The sequence below is a fragment of the Anopheles stephensi genome, chromosome 3 (assembly GCF_013141755.1).
Source record: "Anopheles stephensi strain Indian chromosome 3, UCI_ANSTEP_V1.0, whole genome shotgun sequence".
Classification (NCBI taxonomy): domain Eukaryota; kingdom Metazoa; phylum Arthropoda; class Insecta; order Diptera; family Culicidae; genus Anopheles; species Anopheles stephensi.
Window position 1 is genome coordinate 38611170 of NC_050203.1, and position 11662 is coordinate 38622831.

General features: G+C 47.5%; 1 protein-coding gene across 7 annotated transcripts in view; it reads right to left on the bottom strand.

The window, feature by feature from the left end:
* Positions 1–354: 354 nt before the first annotated feature.
* The window catches only part of LOC118511876 (sodium- and chloride-dependent neutral and basic amino acid transporter B(0+)), a 55249-nt gene continuing 43941 nt past the window's right edge, over positions 355–11662 (bottom strand). For 5 of the 7 annotated variants that reach the window (XM_036055493.1, XM_036055495.1, XM_036055497.1 and 2 more), the window contains exons 4-9: positions 3861–4092; positions 3538–3695; positions 3412–3455; positions 3217–3309; positions 2877–3143; positions 355–2805 (exon numbers count right to left, since the gene is read on the bottom strand). In XM_036055493.1, the coding sequence (XP_035911386.1) occupies positions 1179–2805; positions 2877–3143; positions 3217–3309; positions 3412–3455; positions 3538–3695; positions 3861–4092 (2421 nt within the window). In that variant the 3' untranslated portion in view covers positions 355–1178. Of the gene's footprint in view, positions 2806–2876; positions 3144–3216; positions 3310–3411; positions 3456–3537; positions 3696–3860; positions 4093–6491; positions 7839–11662 lie in introns of those variants that run through there. The other 2 variants (XM_036055499.1, XM_036055498.1) reach the window with 2 other exon arrangements.

Below are 11662 nucleotides of genomic sequence, written 5' to 3' on the forward strand. Positions count from 1 at the left end.
CGGGCCTAGACCTCATCTAACAGGATTCGGGTGTTTCCGTCAGATGTATGGGATCTGCAATTCCAGGTTCCGAGCCTCCAATCGTAAGTCCTTTTTTCCATGCGGGGGTCTGCATCGATTTAACTGAATAAGTTGAAATCCACTGCGTTCAATAGAATTTGTTGAACAAGTCGTCCAAGACGGAGACGGTGTAGCAATGCTAATGCAAACCATTTAAGATTTCACGGAATCGGGTGGCAATATCTTTTGTAAAATTGCTTCTAAAACGAAGAAATCAAGAGAAGTTGAATCCCTTAGTTTTATTTTCACTCAATTTTCGGATAGCGCAAGAAACCAGTACACACTTGGCCAGCATTACTTTCAACGTAACCATTTTATTATTTATCGTTCCTACGCAAACTGGCAGCTGCGCAGCTCACCACCATCGGTTATGTACAATGCTCCCTTGAACTACATCTTGGATAACATATTTGCGTCATCAGCATCAGGTGCGCAAATTGCGTTTGTTTTTGCCCATTGGGAGATATGGGCGCCCCATGAAAATCCCATTCCCCTTAAACACACAGCTATATTAGTTTAACCCAGTTGTTTGCCCATCTCAGCATCATCCTTCTGCTGACACAAACACTACTTAACAATCAGTGCACAAATTGAAGCTCAATTTATTGTGATAGTTCATCGGGTGAGGCATCGAAAAGATCGCCCTTTCGGGGGAGTGGGGGAAAGGGGAACGTTTTTTTCTTCTCTATTTTTTAGTTAGCTTAACCATTGTCTACTCGACATGCAAATCTAACCTTATGCACGCCTTGTTCGAATGAGGAGGATTCTGCTATTCGAATAAATAGTAATACACTGAACCCCGCACACACACACACATACACAAAACCGGTCAGTTCTGCCTCAATCCCTGCTTATTATCAAAAACACATGCCCACATGAAATCAGTCCCTTGCCTACCACCTTGCCTACCCTATCCCTTAGACAAGAGGCAAGGTGTTTTTCGGTGTTTGTTTCGGGCTCGTCCAGCCGCTAGCCGCACCTGTCTACACTATGTACAAACGAAACGTTAAACGCGCATGCAACGAAACGATACGAAACGAACAAACGAACAAAACAAACAAAAAAAAAAAAAACCCTGTAACAGTAACGTTAATGCGACCGCTTCTAATCGCCCCACTTTACAGCTCCGTCGAGTATTCTTCCGAGTTGATCGAAAACTTCCGCCAGCAGATGTGATCGCCACCACCACCGGTCGGTGCGTGCCCATTGCTGATGAAAATGTCCCGATTGTATCCCGGCAGTCGGTCAGTGTCGGTGGACGCACCACCCGCGTGCCTGGGTGCTCCACCCCCGTCCTGATGGTAGGACACGGGATTCGGTTTGGCACTGTGGTGCACCGGCACCATACCGTTGCCGTGGTGCTGGTGATGGTGATGATAGTGCCGTGCGGCTAGATTCTGCTGATTCTGGTGGCCGGCTTTGGCAAGCGGATTACGCACGATGGCGGTACTGCGACCGAACGCGTTCGTCACCTCCTCGTCCGTGGGCATAATGTCGATGCGCGACCCGAAACTGTTGTCCGAGCTTTTGCGCACGCTGGGCAACAGATCCGCCTGGCTACGTTCGCTGGGCGTGCGCTTGGTTTGGTCGGTCGCCCGGGAAGACTTCCGGGAGCTGGCCGATATGCGGGGCGAACTGTCGTCGGTAGTTTCGGTAAGCGGGAGCGGTGGTAAGGGGGGCGGTGTGTCCAACCCATACCCACCACCCACGTGTGCACCGGTCGTGTGCTGCTGCTGGGCGGAATGTTTGCCGTAGTGCGGATACTTCTCCACACTCATGTCCTCCTCGATGGCCGAATCACCAAACACCGAGCCGCTGTAGTTGGGCGAATTGCTCCCGGCAGTCGAAAGGTTACGGTTGGAGGACGCACCGTACTTGTGCGAGTGCGTGTACTGGCCCTTCTTGATGGAGTTGGTGTAGTCTTTGGTGCCGCGCCGGCGCAGCGTAAAGTCCCGCTCGCCCGTATCTTCGCAAACGGATTTCCACTGCTTCCAGGCGTGCCGTACCAGCGGATCGGCTGGACCCCAGTCCTTGGACGGTTTCGTTGCGCCGTGTATCATGCTGAACACGTTGTAGTCCACCTGCTTGCTGATCTCGACACAGGCCAGCAGCACGATCACGGACAGGCTGAACACGACCGGCAACCACTTGGGGAAGTAGTCGATCAGCAGATCGCTGTCGTAGTACGTGATCGACCACCAGCAAAGCAGCGCCATCAGCAGCACCGGTATGAAGCCCCAGATAAACAGCCACGCCTTCAGGACCGGCCGGCCGAGCGAGAACTCGAGGTCGGTGTAGAGATTCTTCGACCCGTACACCCAGATGATGAGGATGATCTCGAAGATCATTGCACAGACGGCCAGCGAACCTACGATGCGGGTGTCCAGGATGCGCGGGAAGATGTAGTTGGGACAGAGCAGCCCGGCAATGGCAACCACGAGCCCTGCGAGACAGACCGTGTAGTTCGGGTGCTTCCGGATAATCCGGGTCGAGGTGTAAACGTAGATCACGATCGATACGAGCGACGAAATGAAGATCATCGTGAAGGACAGCGCCGGTATGAGCCGCTGGAGCGTTGCGTCCGACTCTTGCACGCTTATTGCCCGATCGTAAATCACGGTCAGGGTGCTCAGCTCCGGGTAAAAGGGATGTGATTCGGTGAAGCTGTTGTTGAACTGGAACACGTAGAACAACACCGCGATCGCCGTGATGAGTATGTTGAAGAACATGTACACGAACGAGGTCCTGCAGAATGGGTGAAGTTTGTGAGTGAGTTACCGGTGTTGAGTGTTGAGTCCGCAAATAACACTACTCACTTGATCGCATCGCCTTTGTAGAGGAACTTGCCGGTCAGTACCGGGACCGCTCCGAACCCGATGTTGAGCGAGTAGATCACCTGCACCAGCGCATTGAACCAGACCGTGCTGTCCGCAAACGATTCCGGATGGAAGGGCCACAGGTCGGGGAAGTATTGCTCGTTGATCGCTTTCGTCACTTCCCAGCCGGTTTCGAAGATCAGCACTACGAGCGCCACAAAGCCGAACAGGTAGATCGATCGGCGATTGATTTTCCCGCTGTGCGTGCTGTAACGCAGGTATGTAGAGAGGGATTGAGAGACCCTGGACCGGGCGAATGGGCTGAATGCTTGATACCTACCACACCATCGATATGACCCACAGCAGTATCAGGCTCAGCGCCAGCAAGCCAAAGTACAGCGAGCTTCTCCACACTGGACGGAGAAATGTTAATCTGTGAGAGGGTGAAAGTAAGCAGAAGGGAAACATTGTTCAGTACCGAACTGTGTCACGCGATCGATGAATGCGCAAGTACGGCGCATAGAACGACGCTTACTTCAAACATTCCTGTCCACTGCTTTGCTGTACGTCGTAGCCATTCTGCAAGAAGCGAAGCGGTGAAACGAATGAATAAAAAAGGGACAACATTTTGGCTAGAGGCGGAGTGGACGGAATGACTCACATAGATGGCTTGCGGGTTGATCGTAACCGATTTGGAGCACTCCCGCAATGGCACAGATTTGAATGCTAGCATTCCGATGTAGAGCAGTGCAATCACGGATTGCATCGATGTCCATATCGCCGCCAGCCACGAAGCAATACGTCCCACCAAACTGGCACCTGTTGACGAGGGATTTGCAAGAGATCGCATAATGGTTTATAACAACGGTTGCGTAAATGTAATCGATTAAGAGCCAAAACCAAACTGTGCATGATTGGTGTTTAGTATCGATTTTGGTGTTTGCGACATAACCAGTGTCACTAACCAAGTGAAAACTAACTTACCCTTCAGAAAGGGAGCAGCGCGCCACATGTGCGCCGAACCTTGGCCAAGAAACTGGCCCAGCGATATCTCGAGCAGCACCACCGGGAGGCCGACTAGAAGGAGCAGTATCACGTAAGGTACTAGGAAGGCAGACCCGTGCAGCTGGAGCTCCCGCGGGAACCGGACCACGTTGGCGAAGGTAAGGTTCAAGCAGAGACATAGTATCACACCGCGAAATATTGATGATCTTGACTGTGGGGAGAGAGAAGGAAAAGAGCAAACACGAAAGACTTCAGTGATGGTGCACACGACGAACCTTGGACGAAAGAACGGGGCGGCCGATAATTGTTAATCGACGATCAGGAAATGCATTATTTATCGAAAGGGGCTGCGTCGATTGGTACATCATAAATGCAGTGGAGTTGGATGTTTTATATAATAGCTCCACATTTTACATTACAAAAATTGCTGTTGCTCTTGACACAGTTCAAGCGATCGATGCAGGTTATGGCAATAATGCGCATTGGGGTTTAAATGTATTTGTAATGTATTTATGTAGCAAATATCTCTATAAAGGCAAGCATTTCAACTACGTAGAATTGATATGTTATACTTGTAGCTCGATCACGTTCATGTCCCGCTTTATTTACCATGTCCGCGCACCAAATAATGTCCCGCTTTATTTACCAAAGTACATATTTATATATTCTTGTACTCTATCACACCTGACATCTTAAAGTCAGTCCTCACTTCGGGGGAACGGTTCGAACGGGATTCGATCTCTGATCCTGAGGTGTGAAGATCGACGCCGTTACGCCGATCAATCGCTGGACGTGCAAATATTTTCTGACAACTACACAACAACAACTTCGAAAGGTTCTACAACTTCGACAGGCCTCTGCCTGCCAGTTTTGGATTTCTTTAACTTGATTTTACCCTTAGCGTATAGGGAGGCTATCGCCACGACCACCCGACAACCCGCTCCATATTTGCGCCCGTAATACGATTGAATGTTCAGATTCCAAAAAATAATATGTGAGTGACTAATAAAGGGTCAGGTGCGGTCCGGTGGCCGAGGCGTCGGTCTTAACATGGCAGAACCGGGGTTCTAATCCCATCCAGACCGCCTCCCCGTACGTAAGGTTGACTACTTTACTACGGGTAAAATTAAGTCACAAAAAGCCAGAAATGGCAGGCGAGACCTCCCGAGGTTGTAGTTAGTGCCAAGGAAGATGAAGAGTTGCATAGTTTTTGGTGCGAGCTTCACCCATTTCAGAACAACTAAACAACTAAGATAAGGACAACGTTTGCTAATGCGGCGTACGAAGCATGGCTTGACAATAATGCTAGTGTTGTACATGCTGGAACCTTTGTCATCGTCATCCTTGTTTCTGACGTAAACGTCGGACGTCTTCCAGGAACATAATTTTTTATGTCAATAATCCAGATCACAAGTATTTTTAATCAAAAAAAGACTATTTTATTGCTGTCCAAAATCGTGTAGAATTTACTTCTGTTCATCACCAAGATTTCCGTTTGGGGCACGGATGTTTCATATGTTTTGATACTTTTTCTAATGATAAGTATCGACCTCCCATTATTACGACTAAGTCTTCAGTATCTTCTATACATATATTTTTTTAAGGATTTTTAGGATTTTTTTAAAAGTTGCTTGTCCTATTGTCAAGATTGCTTTCAACTAGTTTTAAAAGTTGCATGTCCTATTGTCAATATTGCTTTCAACTAGTAATTGCCGGGACAGACAATCGAATAGAATAATGCCCCTTTGATATTTTCAATAGGTTTGGGAAGTTGGGAAGACGCATCATCAACATCCTTGGGCCCAAGGAGCAAAGGCGGTAATGGCGTCGGTCTTCACACGGTAGGACCGGGGATCAAAACCCCGTTCGGACCGATTCCTCCTTTGGAGCAAACTATTCAGCTAAGGATAAAATCAAGCTAAGGTAGCCAAGGTAGTCAAGCTCTGCGTTTACAGCCTGGATGGGATTTGAACCCCGGTCCTGTCGTATGAAGACCAGCGCCGTTATCGCCTCGGACCCATTTCCAATAATGAAAAACTTCCAACTTAAAAATAAAAAAAGAACTAACAGACTTATTTTATTGTCAAATGTGTATTGGCCATATTTACATCAGCATGACAAAAAGATCGTTTTTCCAAAATCTTCAACTAAGTTTTAACTTCAACCAGTGGTGGGCCCCTCTAGTTGTGGGGGCCCCGAGCGGCAGCTCCTTCCGCTCCTATGTTGATCATCCGCCACTGACTTCAACTAAGTCAATTCACTGAAAATCAACATCTCATAAGCTCATTTTTAAGTTGTGTCTGCGGCTGCAGTTCTTATCTTCAAGACTCAAATATTGTTCAAAGAAATGTATTTACATCTAGTGCCTAAAACAACTATAACAGTATTCCTTTAATATAGGCCCAGAAGTATGATCTCAGAGTCAAAGCAGCCCTTGCATTTAAAATCACCCTGCAATAAAATGAGCTTTACACAGATTCCATTCAACTTCTCGAGATTCCATTTGATGGAGTTTAATAACACGCTATAGGACATCCCGGACGACCGTTGAACCAACCCCAATACACTTAAAAAATAAGGCGATTGAAAAACACTTTCCACATTGCTTACCTTCTTGTAGAAACGAAACTGCTCATCATCTCTCGTGTAGTAGAGATAATCGAGCAAATATTTTGCATTGTTCACGTCCATCTTCCTCATTGTGACTGGTCGGGGCGTGTGCAGTTTATGTAAAAATAATGCTGGCCAATATACTGGCCGTTCTTCCCGCCCGCCGTTACTTCCTATATAAAATTTGTCACACAAACTTCCCCGCAGCCTTTCGCTTGTTTACCCTTTGCCTCGCAGCGCGCGAGAGGCGATATTTTTAAATTAAAACTTTTACTAACATTGGCACATAAACATTTGCGGCTAAACAGCTGTTGTCGATGCGTGTGCGTCGCGGAGTTCGCTTCCGCACTGATCGTTTGTGTGTGTTTTTTTGTCTGCCGTTGTTTTGTTTGACTTCTTTCGTTTTGCTGAACGGTTCCGGTTTGTGGGTTAGATTACGTGTGCGATCACAGTTTGTTGACACTCCATTTGTTTGACGAGGGAACAACGAAAACAAACGGCAAACACTCGGCGAAAAACCAATGGGACCAACGAACCAACGGACGGCCGCCACTTCAATTCACGACTAATTGTGCGTGCTTTGCGACTGCGACAAGTGATTGTTTTTCGTCTATTGACTCCAGCCGCGTTCGGTAAACAGATTTCCCAGCCAAGGGTGATACACGTGCTGGCATCCACAAACATACGCGTATCGACACTTTTCTTCCACACTTTCGCTCTCGCGCTTAACGACCGCGTGGCGTCATCTCGATTTCAAAGCTACCACGCCGAAGAGTTAACAACAATGGCCATGAAGCTTCTCGCCCCCGGGGGGAGCAAAAAAAAGCTCCGTATCTCCGCACAGATTGCTTCACGCCCGCCGGTCACAGGGTGGTTAGCATTTCCGGTGATCCGGTGATCGGTCGATCCGATGCACTCGGTGGATTTGCACTCGTTTCGTTCTGCTCATGCGCCACCGGCAGCAGTACGCTTTCGGGTGCTTCAATGACCTCAACGCCCCAACGCCGACGGTACGCCAGCAGCATTTCACCGGCACAGCGGCGATCGTCTTCCGATTTGTATTGCCATCGACTGGTGCGAATGGGACTGCTAGGGTCCGATGACAGCGCGACATAATTATCGATTCCGGAGCATAACGAGGACGCACAGTACTTGTGTTTTGTTCACACTCGGTCCCACTTGTGCCCTGGGTCAGTGTTCCAGGAGGGTTGGCACTAATCACATTTTCACACACCGTTCAATAATAAGCGGCTCACTACGACAAAGTGCTAAACGGCACGGGAAACAACACTGAGAAGGTGGAAGAAAAAAGCACGACATGAAGCAAAACCCTTTCCATTCCAGCATCCATTCCCGAAGCGCCCACTGAACCCTGCTGCCGCTGGCCACCAACAGCACCACCGATCATCACTTTAGTCATGCATCTCTTCCAAGGCTCATCCGTGTGCACACGAACTGTTCGAAAGTACCCTAAGTACGTCCCATCCTCCTAAGCACAGAAAGTGCTGCCCTGCTGTGCAGCTCGCTCTACACCGGAGGGCACAAAACAAATTGGCAAATGAAAGCTGGTTTGTCCGATGAGCCACAGCAACGCGATGGCACAGCGGGGAACGAAAATTACAGCAAAACAAAACTATTTTCAATCACGCCATTTCGGTTTAGATAAGCTTTTCGTTAGCTGATCCTTATCAACGGTCATTAACAGTTGCATGTCTCTCGGAACGGTTTGACTGCGGGGACGTATGTCAGCAGGTCTTCATTACATGGTAGGCTCACAATTGAGAGGATAAAAAGGAGAAAATTGAATATTAATTCAATTGCTCATTTGATTGTTATCCATGAAAGGACTAATTACATGCAAACAGCTATGAATCGCACTGTGGAGTTTCCTGTTTTGATTGAATTGTGAAAGTGTAGTTCATGTCATGAACATGATACCGAACAATCTTTCCAAAAAAGTCGTTTTAGTATTCCTTTTAGTTTATGGAGATCATGATAGAATAAACTCAAGAAACATACTACAAGAATATTGTCTACCAGTCCCAGCCGGCCGTATGGTAACTATCTAGGACCAAGGCCATGGAGGCCTTCAAAAATTAATGTTAGCATGTTTAAACTCTCTACAGGCTTTACCAATCAGATGATTTAGCATCTAGGACTCAACATATTTAACAAGATCCTCTGATAGCGGTCTTTGGTCAAATAATTTTATTGGTGCTTGCTGAGGTCATTTGACAAGTCTTTTTCGATCGACGACTCAATTGGCGACGACTCAGCTAAGCTGCTTATTTGGGGTGAAATTCTCATGAACGAATCTACCTTTCTGCTTTGTATAACAATGCCCATGATATCACAAATATTCTTCACAAATATATATGCCATGTTGTCTGGACCTTTGCATGCTAGACTAAAAGTGAAAGCCAACCGGTCATACCAACAGCCTGAGGAATACCCAGTATTCGCATACTCCTCTGAGATATAGGGTCGTATCAGCCTTAGCAATGTATGAGAGAAAGATGCCCAGGACAATGGATAAGCCGTTGGAATGAGGAGGCTTGAGGCCGTCCACATAGACAGAGGAGGCTTAGAAGGACCCAAATAGAGAAGGATTAGTCCCAATACTGATTAGTCCCTTTAGCTTGATACGCGCTGGACGCTGAGTTCTGTTCAGTATAAGTAAGTATACATACAAGTAAGTATGTAAGCTAAACAATCATGAGATAGAACTTCGCTTTTCTAGATCATTTTGATTGGAACTACAAGACTGTCGACTGGAGACGTTCTGGAGTTCTCCAGAAGAGGGTCTGCCTTCCACGGGAGGACAGGGTATCAAATCCTGTCCGCCCGGTATCCTCAACAGTAGGACCGACTCTCCAGCTAAGGGGTATTATCAAGTCCTGGATGTCAGAAAAAAACCGCGGATATTGTGGGATCTCGGTTTATGCCAGTGGTAATCCTCCTTCTTCTTCTTTTGGTCTCAGCCTGTCATTTCTGGCATTTGTTGACTTGAATTCAACTCAGAATCTTTAATGACTTGGGCCGGGTTAAAGAGTACGGAACTTACAAATAGAAAAACCTTGTTCCTTTCCTCCTATTTTGAACAACTTTTGGCTCCTAATCGATTGGAAGCCCTATGCGATTGTGTTTTTACATTATTTGTACTTTTCAGGATACAAAAGAAAATAAATAGTTGGATGGATCGCTAGCACATAGGGCCATCGCATGAAAAAAGTCTCTGAAACGTTAAAGTACCAAGGTCAGTCTTGAACATGCCTGCCACTCATAAACTCTCCTAATATTCCTTTGGCATGGAAGAAAAAAACTCATTTTACAATTGTATCTAATAACTTGAAATTCCCACATTAATAAATCGTTTCTAATCATAAAAATCTTCATGCCATCATGCCGTCGTACGCCATCTAAAGCAGGACACGCGATTCGTTCCACAGCAAGTGTGCCCGTTCCTTGTGCTGTGCTGCAGAGTGGTGACAATAAATTTGTCGTTACGAATGACACCGCCCGGCTGGCTGGCTGGTACGTACGTACCCCAAGCCGTCGGTTCCAGCCCGATGTGCAACGGTGCGCAGCAAAGACGGTCCACCGAACGATAAATGTGAGAAATTGGATGCTTTTGTTGTATCTCATCTGCTCCCACTGCGGCGGAAACGGGACGGAGAAGGCCAACTTCATGCATCAGCTGACGACGGACCGCAGTCCCGTCGGGCGTTGATGATGAGGGCGGCATGCATATTGAGATCAAACTCGCCGATGCATGAAAAATGGTTACAGTGGCAGCAATGGACCAGCGCTGTCGTTCTGCTATCACCATCGACAAGTTGTTCGTTGTCGTTGGTTTCAGGTGTGTGTACTGAGCCCGATACGTGCGAGAGCGTCGTCGACTGATTGCTTAAGATTGGGGCGTCCAGTGGGAAACCGACAACTAACCCTGTTGTGGGCGAACGCCACTCTAACAACAAACCCAAACTGCTTCCCGCTGTGCCGTTCGTTCTGTTTAACAGCACCAAACGTTCCATCCAGCTGAAACTGGCGATGGATTCCAATCGAACATACGGATCTCCGGCCGGCTCCTACACGAATCGTTCGATCAAGTCATCGTACGAGACCGGGGGGCCCGGTGTTTCGTGTCGAAAGTTAGCCTTCGAACCACAGGCCGCATGCATCAAGGCGTCAAAAACAGTACCGAACAGTTCCGCGTTTCCGCGGTGTATGGAAAACAAAAGCCCACATCTTCTCGAGGAGGTCACCGGTGCTGTGAAATGAAGCACTCCCACACGATCATTTGCTTACTTTCTGTACGATCGGGCGGGCTGGCTGTTTTGGAGGACGCTTTCTAACTTCCTGCATGTCTTGGCGAGCGCGATTGAGAGTTTTGTGCGTGGAATTTGCGGCATTAAGTTGTAATTGTCATGCGAATAAGCAGAACTTGAACTTCCAATGCTGACTGTGGCGTAGGGAGAGTGACTGGTAGCTTTAGAAAGCTTCACACATGATTGAACCGACAAGCCTCGCACCGGGAACTGGTGTAACAATGCTGCAAACCAATCTTCCAAGCCGTAGCTGAGCTGAAGGCAGGAGAAGTGCATGGAAGGACAAACCCCGGGACAAACTGGTTCTCGGCTAATACAAATATTCATTCATCGAAGGCTGGTAGAGATTGCGTCACCGTACAGTTATTTTTGCTTCTTTTGTTCATGATCTCTCCCAAGCATTATTCCAAAACTCCTGACGATTTTTTAAAGTTCACTCCATGTTGCTCCACCACTCGTCTGCAAATTCTTACCGGTTAATGTATCTGGAGTTGTAAAGTGCCCTCCCGAAGCTAACTGCAGCACCAAAAACCTCTACGGAACCTCTGCCGCGGAACAGATTTATTGCATACTGCAATGTATGAAAGATGAGGCCTGCATTCTCGCCGCAGGCAAAACAATAGACCCCACACCAGAGTACACTTTCATCCGCATTGTACATAAATGCACACGTGGTAAATATTTTATTAGCATAAGGGTAGCATGGGTCTAATGGTCTGCCGATAAAGTAATTAAACCCCCAGGTCAGTGTTTCAAAAACCAAACCGTTTGAAGCGCTCGTTCCGATTGTTCCGCTAATACTTTCGCGGTGGCAATAGATGAACAGAGCTATGCATAAGCCCC